The sequence below is a fragment of the Eumetopias jubatus genome, unplaced genomic scaffold (assembly GCF_037043125.1).
Source record: "Eumetopias jubatus isolate StellerSeaLion01/CBP00866 unplaced genomic scaffold, mEumJub1_p1.0 scaffold_15, whole genome shotgun sequence".
NCBI lineage: Eukaryota > Metazoa > Chordata > Mammalia > Carnivora > Otariidae > Eumetopias > Eumetopias jubatus.
In genome coordinates, this window is record NW_028274821.1 from 28,825,159 (window position 1) to 28,847,142 (window position 21,984).

A 21,984-nucleotide genomic window follows, 5' to 3' on the forward strand; every position below is an offset into this window, starting at 1 on the left:
GAAACTAAATTAGGTAATAAATATCAGGTCACCAAAACAACAAGTGAGAAAAAGCAATTGGTCAAACAAAGAAGTGTCTTTATGTACCATCTAAAGCATTTAAGGGATGCATCCTTTATTTTCTTATTTGCATTCAAAAGCCAATACCAGCTGGAGTCCCTGGCTTTTGCCCTCATTTTGTCCTCTCCCCTGACCCGGAGCAGGAGAGCTTTGAGGGCACAGCCCAGAGGTGGTCCAGCAGCAAGTGTAATCACACGGGTCAGGATAACCGTCAGTGATTGTCAAACTGCCCAAATCCGTATGTGTTTTTAAGAAGGGTAGCGTGCATGGCACACGCATTTCTTTGTATGGCAGTTGTCTGTGATGGTGGTTGGTAGTGGGTGTGTTCAGCTCATTCAACAGAAGACCCTCTCCTTCCAGGCCAGTCCTCCAGCTTGGGCCTTTGCAAGCTCAGTGTTTCTGCTTCTGATCCTGTCTACTTATAACTGCCACCACCATATCTAAGTACGGTCCAGACAATTTGATGCATAAAATGCACAGCCGCATTATTTTGAGGTCAAAGAGCGGGAGTAGAGGCTGGGTGGGAAAGGAGAGTCAGTTGTGTTGTATCCAATTTGCTGTTTTCACAGAGGATGCTGTAATGAACTTCTGTTCTGCGAACTTAATCCTATATTGGACGAAGGAAGCAACTGATACATCAAATGCGGCTTTGGAAGCAGCCCTGTGCCACTAAGCTGTGTGGCCTTGGGTGAGCCACTTGCCTTCTCTGAAGCCTCACTGATTCTTTGGGGAATGAAGAGGGCTGGCCTGGGTGAAGGCCAGAGCTGCTTTTTTGCCTCATGTTACTGTATGCTATGCCAGTAGCTGGCTGAAGTGTGAGCTCCTTCGAGATGAGCCTGGTCGCTCTGAGAGGAGAGAAGTCTGGATTGACTTTTCCTCCAAGTGTCTCCCTCTCCAACCTGGGAATCTGTTGAATTGCCCGCAGACTGGAAACTTGCCCTTAATTTGGAGTGGTACTGGGAGAATTTTCTTTTTTCTTTTTTTTTTCTTTTAAAGATTTTATTTATTTATTCGACAGAGAGAGACACAGAAAGAGAGAGGGAACACAAGCAGGGGGAATGGGAGAGGGAGAAGCAGGTTTCCGGCCGAGCAGGGAGCCCGACGCAGGGCTCCATTCCAGGACCCTGGGATCATGACCTGAACCTAAGGCAGACGCTTAATGACTGAGCCACCCAGGTGCCCTGGTATTGGGAGAATTTTCATATGTTTCCTCCTGAGTGGTGTTTTACAAAGGTAGCTATCAAGAAACCTTGTCTGTGCATTTCTTTTCTCTTCAGCTGGAAAATTGCTATACGAAAGATTCTTGGGAGAAATCACAGGTAATAATCAATCTGCAAGAGCATTTAGGCTGGTCGATCATTGAAGAATAGGCATTTGCTTCTATTGCAAATCAATTATTCACAGATAGTAACCTGTTTGACTAGCAGGAGGTGAAAAAATTTTTTTGCTCAGGTTGCCAATGTCTTGAAATGCCTGCAGATCAATAAAAGCTGCAGGCTAGTTTTACCTCTGACAGTGGCAACTATTATTTCTAGGCTACATTTTGGGACATAAAAGTAAATACTCATTTATGTCTCTTGTCCAGATGACCCAGTGAGTTCTAGGAGGGGAAGACATTGGGGCCAAATTCTTGTCCAGATGATCCAGTGAGTTCTAGGAGGGGAAGACATTGGGGCCAAATTCTTGTCCAGATGATCCAGTGAGTTCTAGGAGGGGAAGACATTGGGGCCAAAAAAATTCATATTTTTTATGCTGCTTTTATATTTAAATCTGTAGATTATTTGCCGCTTTAAAAAATAAAACCAAGCAGAGCCAGTAGTGAAATGTTTATGAGAACTTGCTACAGTGATCGCTGTAGAGCTTGTGGCCGAATGTTGCCATGTTCCTTATATTGAGAAAGCAGAACCTATTTGGCATGGAGGTATAACAAGAAATGATCAAACCCAGATGCTTTCCTAAAATTATATTTTCAGTGCATTTATATGTCTGTTACAAAGTGTGCTACATGCTAAAAATATTTTCTTTTGTAGGCTAAGGGAATTTCAAACCACATCGAGGGCTGTATAGATCAGATGGTTTTTCTTAAAGAGCATTAAGGGCATCCTGGTTGTTATTAGCCCTGACCTTCCAATATGACATTATTTATGCCCCACAGCTCCACAATTCACTTCTTTATTTCAGCAATTTTATTGGCATGAAAATGCATGGAAGGGAGGCCAGAGTCAATGCATCAGACTTGGGGGCTGAAACTCCGGGGCAACAAGTAATACTAGGGATGGGCTGGAGAGAATGCCTTCACCCCCATGGCCTATTTCCATTGGAGAGAGGTCTCCTTCCATGTCCGGCGGCTCCTCTGGCCTTCCCTCCAGGGGCTCCATCTTCCCTTCTCTATATTCTCTTCCTTTTCCCTCAGTTGTGTGTGCTGTCACTTTTCATATTCCATGTGGCCAACCAAAGATACATTCTCTTTGAGACTCTTCTTGATTATACTTATTACAAGGTTGGCTTCTCCGGAGCTCTCACTGAGTCTCTCCTCAAATTATGTTTCTTTGTCACTGTCATTGATTTTGTAACTGAGGGGTGTCTGCCTGGGTTTTGCATAAATGCTTCTAGTGAATTAAACTGTAAATGGGTAAATCTAAGAACATGTAGATCGGGTGGCTCTGTATAGAATTGTATTTGTGAATTTAATCTTTCTCTCTTCTTAATTATTACATTGTTGTTAAATGCATGTAGCTACTATTAGGATTTCAGATGTTTTTGTATCTAGCACCTGTCATGTTGGTACCTTCAGAGAACAATGTAGAAATACCAAATTTCATTTCTGATATTCTTAGAACAGCGGGCTTATTGTTTTGAGTGCGATGGGACTGGAAACAGAATGATCTCCTTTATCATAAGGCATATGAGAAAGAGAACTTTTTCCTTATGGCCACCAGTCCTTTGGAAAGAGACAGGCATTTGCCTATAGTAGCTCAGCCATGCCACTGTCACTATGGGCTCTATCAGAGGCGACACGGCTGTGTGGTGGTCAGGTGAGGCTTTTTATTATGATGTCACAACTCAGTTATTTGAGACCTTTGGAAGTTTACTTAGGTTCAAAATACCAGACAGGCTTTTGTTTCTGGGGGCAAAGAGGCAGGGAATTAGCATCTACTGGTCTACTTTGTGCCTCTTGGTTTATGTGCTGTCTCATTTCATCTTCAGGACCGCTCTGCGAAACAGATAGCATAATCTCCTTTTTATAGGCCCAGAAATGTTGTGTGACATGCCCAAGGTTACACAGCTTCTAGCTGGTAAGGACGGAGGGTGCCTAGGTCTAGGTTCTTAACTGTGTATTTCTCATTACATACGGCTTTGTACAGAGATGGTTAAACCACATTCATAGGACAGCACTTAAAAACAACAACAGCAGCGTATTTAGTTGTGCATTAGCATGATTTCCAATGCCCTTGAACCTCAGAGAGCAAGGCAGTGAGATAAGAAAGGCTCAAATAGAAAGTAAAGCTAAAGTAGACGGCAGTATTTATGCTATAAATTGAAATCCATAATCATAAAACAGAAATGACCAGAAGATTGGTAGGTTTAAGAGAGTCTAACATACCTAATATTAATAAGAATATAAATTCACTGGGTAGATTCTCAAAGTTTATATATTAGGTGTTTATGATGAGTCTAATAAAGCTTTAATGTTCTTCTTGGTGGTTCTTTTTCATCTCTCATACTACTGAGCACAAAAGCCGTGTTGTATGCAGAATGGCTGGGTTTATCCCTAGTAGAGAGAAGTTATGTTTGGTATCTAAAGAACAATGAGAGTTTGCTGCTTGGCTGATCAATGCTGGATCAAGTTCACATTCCCCAGCTCCTACTCTCCCACCTACACACGCAGGGGGTGGAAGCAGAGCAAAAGGAGGGAGGACGGATCCTTTTTTCACCGAGAAAGAGATGTGAGCTTGGGCTTTCCTAATATGGACACAGCTGGGACTGTGTAGCATTAAACATTGATTTAATCCACTGCTGGAGGAAACATCCTACAAAAAGTAAAGAGATTAGCAACCAATTAATTCTGGCCCTTCTCGTTGTTGTCCTGGAATACCTCTTATGTGGATCTAAACGTTTGGTGAACAAACATTCTGGAAAATAGCTCTTTCCCATATAGTATTTATATTTGGGACAGCCCTCCTCTGCCCCCCCCCCCCGAAATTGTGATGGATTTTACTTCTGAGTAGAGGTGGGATGATTTAGGCCCATTGTACTTGTTTGCAAATTGTGACTTCATTGGGTTCTCTTGGAAGGCCAGATGACAGGCAAGCCAGTCTGAGTGCCAATGTTTTTAAAAATAGACATGCTGGAAAAAGAAAAAGAGACATGCTGGGGCCCCAGACTCCCAATGCATAGCTTCCCTTGAAGGCACCATGAAGCACAAGGCACTCCTTGTGCATATACTTACAGATAGCATATCCATCCACCTTAGGGAATAACTAAAGGGACCTAGACATGAGTGTTTGCTTTTCAAGCTACTGAAATGTTAACATATATGTTTGCGCTTTTAAATAATTAGTAACTAATGTCTTTTGTAAGGCATTTTGCCAGAGTAGTTTTCCTATAGCATCCTTGTAGTGTGTTTTTCTAAATAAGGAAGCCCATTTGGTTAGAGCATGGTGCCCAACACTAAGGAACATCAACCTGTGTGGAATAGTAGCTTTTGCATATAACAAAAGGTCTTTTCCATTGGTACACACTGTCCCCTAATTGTAGCCAGCAGTCTTCCAAATGCAAAATATTTGTTTCCAGGGAATAGATGGCAGCCATTGACATGATTAGAACACTGTGTACAGGGGATGAGTGGGAAATAGCACCTCATATATATGTGGGGTTCCGGGTTCCCCGAAAGACAAGAATCTATGCTCTTTTCATTCCGGATCCAGAATTGTATTACCCATGAACCTGGAAAAAAACTCTAAAAAGTCAAATATCCATTCATTCTTGCCTCCCTTCTGGTTAGTGTTGAGATGATCCACTTCTTTTTAATTCTTGTGTGTGTGTGTGTGTGTTTGTGTGTGTACTTAACTAATCTTGCCCAGAAGTTTATCCTTAAGTATAAGCAGTAGGAATTGCTACCCTGGGTCAGGCCAGCAGCCCATCCTGCCCAGCATTGTCTGCTGTTTACCCAGAGACTTAATGAAATAGAACTTAATAGATGGCTGTCCTCTGTGGCATTGACCTTGAAATTTAGATGTCTCCTAAACATCTGGAATTTCTTAATAGTAACTTGTTAGAGATAGGTCATCATTAAAATGATCTAAACCAGTGGTTCTCAACACTGGCAGCACAGTGGAATCACTGGGGGAGATGTGGGGTTGGGGAAGGCTTTAAAAAGGACTGATGCAGGGTCCCACTCTCAAGTTGTGAATTTCAGTGATGTGACATGCCACTTGGGCATTGGGATCTATAAACCCTCCTGGTGATTCTAATAAGCAGTCAGGGGTCCCTCTGATTTAATGCCACCCCTACATAACTTTGTATTTCACCTGTGAAACTCTTTAAGGTCAGAATATCCGTGAATGTTAAGCTCCTGTAAAGAATTGCAGTCATACAGATGTTGAAGGGGGTGTACAATGTCTGTTTTCTGAAATGGCTGTTGCAATAGACTTTTATGGTATGGGATAATATTTTATGGGCTGTGTTTTGATCTGAGGTTGATCTGATCCACATCATAAGCAACTATTTTAAAGTGAGACAGTCATGCTAGATGTTCCCTAAGCTCTCATGCTGGAGTAGAAAGAGTACTACATTTCCAGCCTGGAGATCTAAGGGCTACCCAATATTAAATCCTAAAGATATAAAAATTTGGGGCACCTGGCTGACTCAGTCAGTAGAGCGTGTGACTTTTGATCTTGGGTTCGAGCCCCATGGTGGGTGTAGAGATTACTTAAAAATAATATATATATATAAAAGAGATACGAAAATTCCCTGAGACTCAGTTTCTTCATCCTGAAAATGGGACTATGTGAGAAACAAACAGTGCAGTCTGTATGTGGAAGCACTTGGCAAACCATTCAGTCCTTACAGAATTGGCTGCTCTGGTTCTTTCTTCCAGTTCTGAGGTTCCATGGTCTCTGGTACATGTAGCAGTTGGGTGCTTTGTGTCTTAAGGTCACTTCCCTCCAGCTTCTAGTGATGTTGCATTGCTTCTAGAATTTGGTAAGTAACAACTGCCTCCCCTTATAAGCACATCACATGTGTCCCTTGATCTTCACAAGTCTCTAAGAAAGGAGGCTTAGAGAGGTCACACAACTAATAATATATGGCAGACCCTGGATTCCAACCCAACAGGCTATCTGTGTGCTCCTTATACTACACCAGGTTACTGCCTGGTCACATGAGTGTCCTGAAGACAGGGATGGTGTCTATTCAGCTCTGTGTTCACAAAGTCTAGTGCCCTGTTTTGCAGTAGGCTCTCAATATGCTTGTTAAGTGACTAACCTGTCTCTATATCCAGTTTACATTCTTCTTCCCGAGGTCAAAACCTATTTCCTCTGGTTTCGATATCAAAAGAGGTAAAATACTTGGTTGGTTAACATTTTTATAGTAGTTCAGCACCATGTTTGTATAATAGTATATTTACTTTTATTTTGTTTTTTAACAGTTCTTATCCTTGAATTTTATAAGTAGGGTGTAATAGTACGTCCTTACCTTCCGTGCTTCACTTCTAAGTGTTTTTAAATGGAGAGAAATATTAGAACCGTCACATTTTACCAGAACCTCTTCCTCTCCCCAAAAAAGAAAAAGAAAGTTAAAGAAAGAAAAAATAAACTCAGAATATTTTATTTATTCATACTCTTCTTTGCCCAAAATGGAGTTAAGACAGCTTCTAAAGCAAAATAGAGCATGATAAAAATAAATTAAAATATAAAAAGCAAAGAAATGTGAAAATAATAGTAGCAAAATAAGATGGGGCCAGGAATTAAATTATCATACAATATGCACCCCTTGAAGTTCTTATGCTTGGTTTAATGTAGGGGCACAGAATTTTCTAGAAGAGGGAAAAGGAATCAATTTGCAGTGTTCATGAGGTAAAACAAACCAGGTGCCTGAGTCCAGCTATTCCTGATGTTGATACCAGGCTCCCTGTGGGTCCTCTCAGAAAATTACTATTTAATGTAATAAACAATCCTCTGAAAGTATCCTTACGGTAAACACAGGGATGGGTTTTATGGGGCTGTTTCTTATAATGCACCTCAATAAAGGTTGATGGCTTCTTACCAGAACATAACGCGATAAAAGGACTTTCACAGAGCACCAGTAAGACGTCGTCCTGGGCCAGCTGTGTGGTGGTCTGCTCTAATCCAAGAGGATCTTAGTGCATCTAGGGTAGAGGTTCGGGCAATCAGAAAAATCTGTAAACCTCCTGACAGTTGATGTGTGTGTGGGAAGGGAGTAGGGGACTGTGCATGATTGTAGGTGTATTTTTTTCTAGGGAGCCAAAAGCTGATAGCTAATGCTTTATCAGATTCACAGAGGGGATCTAGAAATGGCAGAGCTGAGCATGTTCCCTCAGGCAAGCTCTGTACAAGTTTCTGAAGAACAGTGAGTCCAGGGTTATGATGACTGACAGGAAGAGGTTCTCTTAGCCAGCTCACTGCAGCACAAATGTGGGAAGGATTTCCTTTTTTGAAAACCATGCTTTATAAGGATTCCACTAAGAGGTCCATTTAGCAGGGCCAAAATCCTCTTGAGAAAGAAGAATTAGGCATTCATTCTAACACAGACACAAAATGGGCAATAATAGAAATGGTAATTTTTCTAAAATCAAAGATATCATTAAAGGAATGTTACGTTCTAAAAGGGTAGAGCAAAATTTAAAGACCTAGACATTTGACAACTTTGACCCTAATCAAGATTACTTCCTTGTTATTATTTGCAACTTAAACTAATCTTGATTTTATTTCCAGTTTTGTGTAGGTGCGTAACTTTTTCATTTATACTCAATATATGTTGGCTATAGAGCTCTTCTGAAACCTCTCTACATTGTTTGGTATTAAAAGATCTTTCGACTTCTTATAGCGGATACTTTTTCCTCTCCTGAGCCCAAGTGAGTGTACTTTGCCATCTGAGGCTGTTTGGACTAATTAAAGGGCTCCCCTTGTCCGCCCTTTTGGCCTTCTAGGTGACTAGGAAGGCCTGCTGCTGCTTCTCATTCCTCTGGATTGTAGCTCCTCATGAAGCAGAAGCACACATCCATATTAACAATATGAAATTGATATCACTACCGTATTCCAATGAAAGGAGTCATTTCCGGAGGAGAAGGGGGAGGAGGGGGAGGAGGAGGGACAGAAAAAGGTTTTCTCTCTAAAAGTAATCTGCAGCCACTAGATTAAGGAACGCTTTTATTCTAAAGCAATGGCATTTTCCTTAGCCTCTGAAATTGTCTTCAGCTATTACAAACTGCATTGACAAAGTTTCTTAAAACAACTTCCTTTCAAAACTTGCATCTCTACTAGACGAAACATTTTTTTAAAACATACTTCAAATAGAAAACATCTGTTTTTAAAAGATAGCTTTAAAGTGCTTTCACCACTTTCTTAAAGATAGTTATTAGAGTATCCATCCCTGTCTACAGAATTCCAATTTTATTTATTTATTTATTTTTAAAGAGACAGCGGGACAGAGAAAGTGAGCGTGTGTGCAGGGAAGGGTGGGAGGGGCAGTGGGAGAAGAAGAGTTTGAGAATCTCAAGCAGGCTCCACACCCAGCACAGAGCCCAGCAGAGTGGGGGCAGAGGTTGGATCTCACGACCCTGAGGTCATGGCCTGAGCCTAAATCAAGAGTCAGACGTTTAACCGACTGAGCCGTCCAGGCATCCCCAGAATTCCAATTTTTAAAAAAGTACCCTTCCTCCAGTTTTTCCACACCCTACCTTTATTGGGGTCAGCCCATGAAGAAAGGGAGATTTAGGTAGGCAAAAGGAGAAATGTGTTGAGGTTATATTGAACACAGTAAAAAAGAATTAATATTTTTCCAATAAAATGGGGCGCCTGGGTGGCTCAGTCGGTTAAGTGTCTGCCTTCAGCTCAGGTCATAAGCCTGGCTCCTAGGATCCAGCCCTGCATGGGGCTCCCTGCTCAGCGGGGAGCCTGCTCCTCTCTCTCCCTCTGCTGCTCCCCCTGCTTGTGTGCTCTTTCAATCTCTCTCTCTCAAATAAATAAAATCTTTAAAAAATATTTTTTTTCAATAATTTTGAAATGTGTTACTATTTCATTCTATATCAAATTCAGCTCCTAGCACTGCCCTATTTTTGGAATACAGTTTTCATGATTAATAGAAGAGGGAATTAAGAATCTTTATTTCTCATTTCTCTTTTTATTTTTTTAAAAGGTCACTTTAAAAGCACCCCGCAATGTAACTGATGTCCCATGGTCTCTTTCTTTAAAAAAAAAAAAGCACAATTTTGTGCTTTTTACAAAATAAGGCATTTTAGTGGAGAAACAAACAGGAGTTAATTAGAAAGATCTTTATCTTGAGACTCTCCCCCTTGAAATTTCATATGCTGTTCATTCAGTCATTTGTTCCCATATCTTCCATTTGCTTACTTAACATATTTATTTAGCATCTACTATGTGCCAGCAGTATTTTAACTGACTGGACAAAAATCAAGAACAAAAGAGACAGGATCTCTTTCTTCCTGGAGTTTAAAGTCCAGCTGGGAAGATAGACATTCAACAAATTAATAATAATTAAAAAAAGCTATAATAGAACTGTACAACACATAGTGAACCCTACATAAACCATGAGCTTTATTTAATAATGATATATCAAATACTGGTTCCTGAATTGTAACAAACACACCACCCTAATGGAAGATATTAGTAATAGAGGTGTGTTATGTTGGCATATGGGAACTCTGTGTATTTTGCATAATTTTTTGTTATCTGCTCTAAAAAATAGTCTCTTAATTAAAAATAATTTTTAATAGCTCTAAAAGATAAGCAATTTAAAAGAAATAAACAGGATGCTATTAGAAGGAATAGTGGGGGTGACATAATTTGGAGTGGGGAGTAAGGAAAGACCTTTCTAGAGTTAAGGCCAAAGCTAGAGAATAAGTAGGAGCCAGCCAGGCAGAGAAGAGAAAGAAGTGCATTCTTGGTAAAGCAAAGTGGTATCATTTGAACTACCTTTCAAAATATTATTCTGGCTTCTTGGTGTAGGATGGATTGTGGTAGTGCGCATGAGGGTTTAAGAGTACAAAGGAAAGGAGTTAGGAGGAACTTAGAGTGGACCATAGCTTTAATTACCTACTCAGAGGAGCAGTGACAGTAGGATTCTTTCTTTTGCTCAGCTTATGCCAGAAACCATTAGGTTCTCCATGAGCTGCAGACTAGGAAGAAAGGAGACTGTCACTGGCAGCAAGACAGGGTTCCCAGGTCTCAATTCCTAAGATCTTTCTAGTGACTTAATGGGATTTTTAGCGTGAGGAACAATCGTCTGTGTGTGTGTGTGTGTGTGTGTATTTGAGACTACAGTCAGATGAGAATTACAATGGAAAACAAGCCTTCAAGTACTAACTATCCATCTGTAATAACAGATTTTCAAAGAAGTCTATATATGATTTAATTTTCAATAGTTTTCTATTCCCACTACTGGATTGTTGGAATTAATTTTATTTTTTGTTTCTTTTAAGGCTACATGTTAAAAAAACTGTTGATCAGTCAACAAAAAGGATACTTAAGGAAGGTCTCTTTGGGGTGCTGTTTTAGTACATCAGTATTGAAAGGTTTTTTTTATCAGAGTTCTTAGGGGTGGTGAATTCCGAAGGAAAAAAATTCTAGTGGGTAAAGGGAAGTGTCTACCAGTGATAGATTTCTATTGATACTGGAACTGTTATTAGTAGCGTGGAAGCTCAAATAGTTTGAGGTCTTATTTCCATTTGAAAGTAAGCAGCTCTGCAATTACATAATCCATTTCATCATTTGTAACCTTTACCTGCCTCTGTATGTGCGCTGGAGATGTGCAAGGCATTAACTATTTTTATACATTTGTTTTGCAGCGGAGAAATTGTATATTATAGTTGTACGTTATATATAAGGAGATTCGATACCACTTCGAAAAATCTTTAGCAAATGAGCATGCATTTCATAGTAGTTATCTAATAATGATAAAAAAATGGCAAATATGCCTATCTAACTAGAGTTACAGTTATTTATTTTTTTGGTATTCATGGAAACAAACACTTAATCCCCCATTTGAGCAGACCTGTTGTTTATTTTAGGACATATAAGTGCATCATCAATGTTATTTTAAGTAGTCCAGTTATGAATATGGGATGAAGGGATAAAATAAAGTTTTCCACTCTGATGTCTCCATTAAGAAGCTCCTCTTTGTGTAAAATACTCCGTGGCAAAGTTGCTCCTATTTAAAGTAGTGAGTTTGATCTTGGCTTTGATCTAAAGCTTTTGATCTTGAAAGAAGGATGGAGTAGCAATAAAGAGAGGGCAAGACAGATTTTCTTTAAAGAAATGCGATAAAGTTAAAGGGATGGTCAAGATCAACAAATACGAGTGCGACCCAACTGTTCTCCCCAAGCGTTCACCCCCTTTCTGGTTCAGCCAACTTCTGATACGGATGGGAAGAAAGGCTTTTGGGTGTCGGCGGAAAAATCTGGAGCATCGCAGACTTTTACAAACTAAGTGGAAACTATCCCCCTAATTATGAAGACAGAATGTCTCCTTTTAAATTCTCCCCAGTCGCTGTGGGAGTCCGCGGGCAGGGCGCGTGCGGCGCCGACCGCGCTTACTGAGAGCGCACGGGCTCCGTCGAGGCGCGGGCGGTGCGCGAGGCTCGCCTTTTACGCGCTCCGGGCTTCTCCCCCGGGAGGTCACCTGCCACCGCCCCAGAGTCCGGAGGGGCCACTGAAAAACATCTCCTTAATGGCGTCTAATCCATTCCCGGAAAAAAGCCCACTAGGAAAGTTCCTTTCCGCTCCGCGAAGGCCATCTGGACACTTAGGTTTCTGACCCGAGGAGCGAGTTCGGCTGGCCGCGGGGGTAGGGGTGGGGGAGCTTCTCGAGCTAAGCCCTTTCGCTTGCGGCCGGGCAGCGCTCCTGCTCGCACCGCGGCCGAGAAACCCTTTCGCGGGTCCCGACGGGTCCGCAGGGGATGGGGGCTGGAAAGGTAAGGCATGTGCGCTCAGGTCGGTCCGCGCGTGGGAGGGCGCGGGAACGCGGGCGGGGCGCGGGGAGACGAAGAAAAACGTTCGGAAAAAGAACAATAAAACAGCCGGCGCGCCGGCGGGGGCTGTGGCGGGGGCGACCTGCAGGGAGGACGGCGCGGCCGCCTATACCTTTAAGGCTGGCCCCGCCCCCGCCCCAGTGCCCGCCCTCCGCCCGCGCCGCCGCCCCGCCGCCCGCGCTGCGCCTTAGGTGTTGCGGGCCCCGCGCGCCCGCTGCTCTCCGGCGGGCGGGCGGAGGGCGGCGGGCGCTGGGCGTGGGCGGCGGGGCCCTCGCTCCCACCCTCACCTTCCGCGGGCGAGGTAGTGGGTCAGCGCGCCGAGTTGGTGGGGCGCCGGGGAGGGAGGCTGGGGCGGCTCCCGGGGTAAACTTGACTCTTTCCCCTTCCCCCGCAGCCGCTGCAGAGGGAGCGCCAGGCCGGGGCTGAGTGCGGGCTCGCGCGGCAAGTGAGCGCCGAGGTGAGTGCGGGAGGCGCGCTCCCCGCGCTCCCCTCCCTCCCCCTCCTCCTTCCCTCCGGGCGGTGGGTCGGGTGCTGCGGGCTCCCCGCGCGCCGACGCGCGACAGCGGTGGGTAAGATGGCCCCGTTCGGGGGCTCCGGCGCGCACTGGCGCGCGGGTGGCCGACCGGGCCGGTGACCGGAGGGAGCGGCCCGGGCGAAGGTCAGGGCTTCAGCACGCCGCACACCCGCGCGTCTCTTGGGTCCCCGGCGCTGAGGCCGCCCGGAGGTGCCTGGGGCTTCCCCAGGTGAAGCCCTGGAAGGCTGCGTCGCCAGGCCGTCGGTCGTTTCTTTCTCACGCAGAGGGATGGCCCTCACGACCCGTCGTCGTGTTTAAATCGCTCTGTGGTTTTTGAACTTCAGGTCGAGAAATGGATTCGAGTGAACCGGAGACCCCGAAAACGGAAACGAAGGGAGGCTGAAGAAGTGTTTGAAAAGGTAGGGTCCCCGAAAGAGCACTGGGTGGAGTTCTTGAGAAATCTCCCCCTACGCCCCTGAGGACTTGGTCATAACAATAGAGTAGTAGTTTTTAAGTTTTAATTAAATGTACAGTAAGTCGTAAAATGATGTGGATGGTTGTACAGAAATATTGGTTGATAATCTCTGATAATCATGGACATAATATATTCTCAGGAAGTAAGAGAATGGCTCGCGATGGAGATATGTTTCATGCTCATTAAATAGAGCAATAGGACATAAGCGGGTTCCATTATTATGTTAGACCCGTTAGTAGTAGTTATGCAGTTGTTAAGGTACCTCTAAAAAGGGGGGGTGTTCTGAAATTGCCCACAATATCAGGTTTCTCTGTTTGGTTGTGATAGATACAGTAGCACGCTCGCTCGTTTAGCCTTTAGACTTTAGAGTAATCTTAAAAATGGAGGGAGTTGAAAGAAGTGGATTTCTTTTGAAACACTAGGAGGCATTTTATTTACTGTAAAGCCAAATGAGAAATTTGTTTTTCTAAATTTAGAATTTCAGTATGTTACTTTGCAGAAGTTTGGACTACCTATTTTCTCCTGAAATTGTGTTAAATTAAAACTTGATTTGTCATTGTAATAAATAATTATGAAATAAGGTAAGTAGTATGTTGTTTCTGAGTAATGTTTTACCAGTGTTACAGCAGATAGGATTTTTGTTGCGTTTACTTAATTACTGTACTGTTTCTTGATTCTTGATAGCACCAAGGGATTAAAATAGATGTGTGTTGTTTTTCTGCTGCTAGAATGTATGATGAATCACTCCTGATTCTGAAGCCAAATTCTTGCTGATAGCATTGCTGCCAACTTCTCTGATGTGTTGCCTTAGTATGGGCATTGCAGCGTCCGAGAATGTGCACAAAGCACATCATAATGAAGGTGATTCCAAAGTTTCAGAGTGCATGTAAGGATACCAAGGACAGCTTCTAAGAGAATTGGGGAAAGAACTGGCCTACGATCCTGGTCATTTGTAGGGAGACAGTCAGTCAGTGAGGAGTGGTACTCCAGCCCTTACCTTTTTAAACAGTCATGTCTGTCACTTGAGTTAAACAGTAATAGAAAAAGGTTTCATTTTGAATAGACTTGAGTTTTCTGACCATACCTCGGCATGCTATGGTAGGTTGTGTTTGTTTAACTTTCATGCTCCAGGTGTTTTAAAAAATGTCTGTGAGGTGATGAATGAGATCATAAAATGTCCAAAGAAGGAAGAAGTTTTATGGCTTGTTTAGCATTTCAAAAAAATATTTTCTGGCTATTATTTTTTAAGCCAAAAGATGATGACCCAAATGCACAGTATGTCAGGCATGAATGAAGAGAAGCCCTTACCTTTGTGGATTACTAGCTACCATCACCCCCAAAATCTGAACTTGAAGTAACCACATGTGTGACACCCATGATCTGACCACTGCCTTCTGAGAATGAGAAGGAGGGAACTGAGGATTTCACCTCCCAAGAAAATGGGGTTCTTCACTGAGCCTTTCTCCTCGATAGAGGCTTAGAGCTATTAGAGCTTATGAGCAGGGCGCACGTTTGACTTTTCTTAGAAAATGTGGGCAGCAGTTTTAAAGAGGACACAAATAAAGTAGGTTGGGACCAACAAGCTGAACTTCCTTTCAAGGACTGAAGCTCAAAGCTGACTAGCTTTGAGGGGGAGGTGGAGAGGGCCAGAAGATGGGACATTTCAGAATTGGATCAGAGAATATTAATTATCAGTGTGTCTAATCTTTCTTCCTGGCTCTGCATGGCAGCCAAGCCCTTTGCCCACTGTTTTGCCTCTGTTGCACCCAGGAAAGGGTTTGGAGCTCGCTGAGGCAAAGCATGCAGTATTTTCAAGGGCAGGGTGAGAGGGAGTGTAATCAGTGACCAAGGGTATTAGAACAAGTTCTGAAAGGCTCAGAAGCCACCCTGCAGCGGGTAGCCAAGGTGCCATACCCCGATTGCCCGAGTGTCTGTCCGAAATACAGAGTGAATTCTGTGTGGTAATGAGTATTTAAACCCAGGTCATGTGTTAACCTTTTGCTATGATTTGACCTGTTATTAGTAGGAACCTCAGTAGTTAACTCACTGTTGAGTTTCATAAATGTTCTTAAATGTCTACCATGCCATAAGTAGAAGCAAATGAACCTAATTTTTCCTTTTTAACGCATCCACTATCTTTTTTTTTTACAACATTGAAATAAAACTATGGTATTTTCAGCTTTTATTCATTTTCTGTTACTGTAACGTAAGAAAATGAGTTTTAGTCATTTCTGGTAGGCATAATTTTAAGTCTGCCCATTGCCTTTATTTGCCTACTTTGTTTTATTTGCCCCACTTCTCCCGCACGCTGCCCTTCCTCCATCCCCCCAGTCTCTGTTTATATCTTTCAGGCTCACGCAGGATTCAGCCCAGATGACTGAACTTGGTTAACTAGTCTGTGTTTAACTGTGGGAGGGTCGGGACATTTTTTCTCCAGTATTTACTGACTTGTGGAAAGCAGAGTCGTCTGACCTGCCTGAGGAAGGAAAACAGCAGCAGTGCAAGGCCAGAGTCTGGAAGTGGGCAACGGGCGAGGAATTATAGGTAGTGAATGTGATCTTACAGGAGATATTTATTTTCCCCCTTAAAGAAAATCTCGAAGGTGCTAAGTGGTCGGCACAGCCTGATCTATGGGTTGAGTTTTTCAGTGAACTCAGAAGGGGAAGCAAAACAAAACTTACCCCATTCTCAGCTGTGGGTTAAAATAACGAATAATGAAATAAAGTAAACTGGGGTGAGTGAGAGGTACCACCCGGAGAAGTGATTTAAAATGTTCTCCTGGCCTTTTCCTGGCTCTTCTGCTTACTGTTCAAGTCCTCCCGCCCCACCAGGTAGCTGTGTGGTCTTACAGGTTTTAGCTCTCCTCTTCCTGAAGTTACATCGGTCTGCCTGACACATCTTTTGTCTTCTCTGACATTTACTTTCATTTTATTTTTCTCTTCACATCTTCACCCCCCTTCCACTGGTGCAACTCAATTCCTTCCTACTGGTTTCTGTTTCCTTCATTTCAAATGACAAAACTCACCTCTCTTTTGCCTCTGGTCCTCAGGTGTTTTCTTCTTCCATTCTGATAGTCTTTCTTCTTCAGTTATTTCACATTCCTTTCCTTTAGTTTGAATAACTTGTGCAACGGAAAGGCAAGGAGAACATGAACAACCACACAAACAGCCGGGGGGAATGGATCGGCCTGCTCTTTGAGAGGTGGTGAGACAGTGGTGGTGGCAGCAGCCAACTGTATGGTGTCTATTTTTAAAAATAATGTTAATAGATGTTGCTGAATGGCTGTTGGTTTTGGAAGAGGAACATAATTTTTTTTCTGCTTTTATCTCTAACCGATTCAAAGATAAATGCAAATTACCCATCACTTTCAAAGATGAAGGGATAATATACTTTTATAAATATACATGAAATACAGAGTTCTTAAATAGTTTTTTTAAGGGTTAGTAATACTATAGTATAGAACAATAAATAGTATATTGGGGATATGAATGAGGTAGGATTCCTTTAGAAGAAGAAAATGCCAGTTTTCAGATTCAAAAGAGATACCTGAAGTCCTATTTTATGCATATGTGATAATGTACAGAGAATAAATTTTAAGATACTCATTTCTGGTCATCAACAAGTATATATGATGATGTCACAACTATGCATTGGCAAACTTTCAAACACTGAAAAATCAGGAATACTAGGGTTGGCTATTATTATTAATAACCCATCCTTTACGTGTGATAGTTTCCAAGCTAGTGGTCTTGGCGAGAGTGAGTGTCTCGGCCTGTGTTACGATGAGTCATAAGCAACAGTAGGTACAAACGGTTTCTAACAAAAGCACCCTTTAAGGTAACCTAATTGTTCTTTTCTGCCGGAACCTAAAAAACAATATTCTATAGCATGAAATTGTGAAAAATTTTATGATGTTTTCCTTGAACTATGGAGTGAAACATACAAAGATTTAGAAAGATGATTGTGAAATGTGAACTTTATATTGTATTTAATGGCCATTTTAGTTGAAGCCAAATGATAAATTCTGTTTTCTGAGTCTTTGAGAAAACAAACACGGGCACTATTTTCTTTGTGATAATATGCTTCTTAGATTCTGGAGCATTTTTTCTCACTTTTATTTCATTTGCCCTTTCCATTCGTTTGATTCTGAACTGCAGTGATAATCTTGGTATGAGTAATAATTTACACATTTAAAAAATTGTGAATAAAACCCAATTTGGTTTATGAATTTTGCCCCATTTATTGTTCCTTTTAAAATTTTTATATGTTCTAAGAAAATGCTTTTATTACAATTCTAATGTTGAAATATTCAACATGCTAAAGGTAGGTACAAATTTTAAACTATTTAACAAAGTGCTTTACTGCTGTTTGTCTTCTGTGACAGAGGTCTGTTTTATATTAAGTTTATGATTTCTGGAAAACTGTTTAAGACTAATAAAAATTATCTGGCTCTCAGTTGGACCTGTAACAGCAGACGGTGACGGTGTTAGGCTTGAGTCTGGAGCCGTCAGGATACAAAGCTTGACAAAATGGCACAAGATGAATTTAGAGAGGGCTGAACCAAGGGTCCCTTCACTTCATAGGAACTACGCCACATTCAGCAAAGTGGTAGGCTTCAGGCAGCCACTCTTACGCAACTGAGGCGGCATTGGTGTTGAGTGGTTTCCCAGGCATTGGTGCCCTTGCTTCTTTTCGAAAATGCTCTTGCCCTGTGAGAATTCATAACTAGTCTACATTTATATAGCTGTAATCTCTGACAATAGCTTCATTGATACTTGATCTCCATAGAAAAGCTTTATGGGTTCTAATGAGTCACTGCTCTTGAGGCACCAGCCGCCCTCCCTATCTGTGAGTGGCTTTGTGTCCTGTGTTGTACTGATTGTGCCTTTGGATGACAACTTACTTGAGTGATGGGGAGAGGCAGCGTAATTTATTAAAAGTAATTACAAAGAAACCAAACAAAAAGTAATTACAGCGCTGTTAATATGCAATTCGTTATTTTATTGCTGCAATATTTAGAACTGGGTCTTATTTGTGGGTCACCCTTTTTTCCTTGTAAATCTCTAACAAATACATAATTTATTAAATTCTCTGTACCCAGGTCTCAAGTTAGATCTGGTTTCACAAGATCTTGGCTTTTTTCTGCGCCCCCCCCCCCCACTTTTTTTTTTAAAGCTGGACCAAGGAAGAATTGCTGATAAAATGTATTTTTGGTAGCCTCAGGAAGGAAGTCTGATCTGTTTGATTTTATACCATTAAATTTTCATCTGTTCCGTAGATTTATTTTTTTAAGAATCCGCAGTTGATAAAAAATATTCTGAGAATACCCCTTCCATTTTCGACTAGCACAACAGAGAAAATTAAAGTATAGTCATCCGCTTACCCTCACGCACTTATTCACGTGTTTTCAAAAGAATCTGTGAATGGAACTATTAATATAATAATAGCTGACACTTGTCATGTGTCAAGCAGTGTTCTGAGTGCTTTGCATGTATCCGCTCATGTAAATGCACCGTTAAAGTAGTACCACAGACCAGCAGTATGCTGGGAGGGTGTCGTAGACTGGGGCGGACGCTCTGAAAGTGGGTGAGGTCCAAACAAATCAAATAATTGCTGCAGAAAAGAATGCTTCGGGCAAGACTTAAAGAAATTTTTTTTAACCCAAGCCATTGACAGCCTTAGACCACCAGCATAAAGCATACATTTCTAAATGAGGAAAATCCCAACCAGCGAGTATTTTGAAAACACTTGAAAGTGTGCAGATAATTACACTGTTGTTGATTTTAGCAGATTCGATGCCAGCAGGCATCAGCTTTTCTGTGCCATGAAAGATGAAAGCCATTTTAATATAAACCATGAGTTTTGGCTGGAAAGGGGAGGCGGGCAGAGAACAATTTCATGACTTTTTAGTTACTTTTATAGGAAGCATTCGTTACGTTCCTGTGATAGAATGCTTTACTTGGCAGTTATTCGCGTCTGAGGCATTTTAATGACCGCTGCTTTGTGCCTGGTATCATCTGGCACTGATAAGATGCGTTATTGTAGTAGCACCTACCGGTGTCAGCGTAGTTTAGGGCCTGTTACGGTTTCCATTCATTTTCTCTTTTAGGAGGCAGACACTATACCTTTAAGTACAGCCAACCTGTACTACATTTGTATTTCTGGGTGTCTGCACACAGCAAAGATGACACTCACGCCTCCTATCTCCAGCACTTAGGAGGGCCTGATCACATGCAGCCTCGAAAAATATCTGTCGAATGAATTAGATGAATGAATCCGGCTCATGGCGCTGAGACCTTATTAAGTCATACCTGGCTGTTAGGTTTTTAAGAAATTGTAACGTCCCAGTTTTTATTTAATTATTTTGTTCTTTAATGACAGCAGTTTTCATTGGAGCACATTTGGTAGAGCTTTCCTGGTTGTTGTGGGTCATCTCGTTCATCCATTCTCTACAGAGAGCTCAGAGCCAGGCCTGGTCCCAACTCTGCCACCAAATTGTGTGCTCCTTGGGTTTGTCACTTGACTTTTGCTTTCATCTGAAAATCCTTTCATTTAATAGGCCAGTGAAGCCAGTGTATATTAATTATAAAATTAATGAGTATGTTTAGCCTTGATTCTTTCATACAGTTTTATGATATATTTTTTTCTTTTGTCCTTTTTTGTTATTTAGAAGGCTTGGATTTTTGTTCTAATGGTTACTTTGACATAATAATACATTTTGATCTCTCTTCACTTTTTTTCCCCTCTTGTCTATTGATTTTCCTACTGTGAGCAGTAGTGAAATTAGATATTAACCTTTTCTTGTCCCTCCTCTCTTTATTTTCTATCATGTGATATGAAGTATTGTCTTTTTGCTTCCAGATAAATACTTTTAACATGGTCAACAGGCTGATGCTATCGTTTATATAGTCTTCCCATTTCCTCCCTTTTTTTGATAGTTGTATTAGATTTATGATGTCAGAGCATGTAGACCTTATATACTTAATACCATATGCTTTATAAAATCACATAACTTTAATTCTGCAAGTAAATCTATACTGTTCATCAGCTGCCCTCATACAACTGATCTTCGGGGATTTTGGTTTTTTGAAGCTAGTTCTAGAGTGGCTTTCTCTGGAAGAGCGTGGGACAACTATATTTTTTGAGTTCTTGCATGTTTGTAAGTTTGTGCTCTTTCCACGTGAAGGTCAGTCCAACTAGATATAAAATTCTTGATTCACGTTTTCTTTGAGTATCTTGAGTATGTTACTCCATTGTCTTGGCGCTGGTCTCATTTCTTTCCCTCAGAGTGACCTGGTCTTTTCTCCCAGATTTTTTTTTTTTCTTTAAATTCCAAAAATGTTACTTGAATATGTCTCATTGTGGGTTACTTTTCCCAGTTGTCAAATGGCTTTTGACCTTTATTTTCCTCATTTGTAAAATGAGAATAATGGTAACCTTTTTTGCTGCTCAAGAGAGTGGATTTGAAGACCAGCTAGGATACTGTATATAAAGTATTTTAAATTCATTTTACTTTCTTGTTACTCTTCAAAGTCCCGTGTTGTTAGGAACTTTAAAATTTAGAGTACTTCATTTTATGGCAGTCGGAATGGAGTTGGCTTTATATTTGTGAGAAATCTAAAGTGGATCCTCTGAAGTCTTTTGTCTCCATCTTAGCAGTATATAAATGCTCGCCGATTGCATGTGGTCAACAGGCTCTCTGTGCCCATGCATGAGAACTACTGGCCTAAAACCAATGGTGCTTTCTGAAAGCCTCTCATGGAGAAAACTCCTCTGTTTTATTTTTCATACACTCTTGCCTGAAATAGGTTAGTTTCCCACACAGAACTGGGTTTACATGATCGTGGTTTGTGCACAGTACAATACATAAGGGAAAAAAATTAAAGGACTCTTTTTCAGATAATGAAAGCCGAAAACCCAAGTCAGTTCTAATCAGCCAGCATGTTTTCTTGGATTTGTTGTACATAAGACCTGTGTAAGAAGCTGCTGGAAAATACCAGAGAAACAGGAGATGTCATTTCTGGCCATAGGAGATAAAACACACACATCAAAGATCATTTACAAAGCAGCATGTGGATAAGTAAATTCAAACCAGTGTGACATAAACTAAGGACATGAGTATATGATGCATTTTACCTGAGGCTACCCTGGACTCGAGTTTCCACGCCTGGGCCTTGTTTGGATAAAGCAACCCTTTACACATGCAGCCTGGAAGTTATGGTGGGAAATTGGGTAACTGAATTAACTGAATCCATTTTAATGCTTTTACCTGATTTGTAAGCACAGATAGGGTTTTGATCGACATACATGTAAATAATGTTAGTGTCTTTACTTGAATATGTGATTTTTAAAAATAAATTCATCCATGTTTTGCAAGTAAGGCTGGAACCTATCATAGAAATTCTGCTGACACTTACAAATCAGGGTGATTTGAAAACCCAATGCTAGAAATATAATACTGCCTGTAATTCCGTGTTAACACATTCCTTATTAAATTCTATATTTATTTGAACATTTTATTTACTAACTTCACCACATATCCACAACATACAAAGCCCTGAATAAGGAGTACAGAGTACAGAAATGAATGGAAAACAGTCCCGAACGAGTTTACAGTTGAATGTAAAAAATTGTATAAAGTAGGAAACAGAATTGAATCCATCCTCTATCAGTGGTACAAGTATGTCTACAGAGCAGTTTGGATATC

The 21,984-nt window shown here is 41.4% G+C and overlaps 1 protein-coding gene across 4 annotated transcripts in view; it reads left to right on the forward strand.

The window, feature by feature from the left end:
* Positions 1 to 21,984, forward strand: part of AOPEP (aminopeptidase O (putative)) — a 346,624-nt gene that overhangs the window by 258,203 nt on the left and 66,437 nt on the right. For all 4 annotated transcript variants that reach the window (XR_003612126.2, XR_015766844.1, XR_003612127.2 and 1 more), the window contains exons 12-13: positions 12,683 to 12,745; positions 13,147 to 13,221. Coding sequence is in view for 1 of the 4 variants with exons in the window: in XM_028122247.2 (XP_027978048.2) it covers positions 12,683 to 12,745; positions 13,147 to 13,221 (138 nt within the window). In the remaining 3 variants the exon portion in view is untranslated. The remainder of the gene's footprint in view (positions 1 to 12,682; positions 12,746 to 13,146; positions 13,222 to 21,984) is intronic.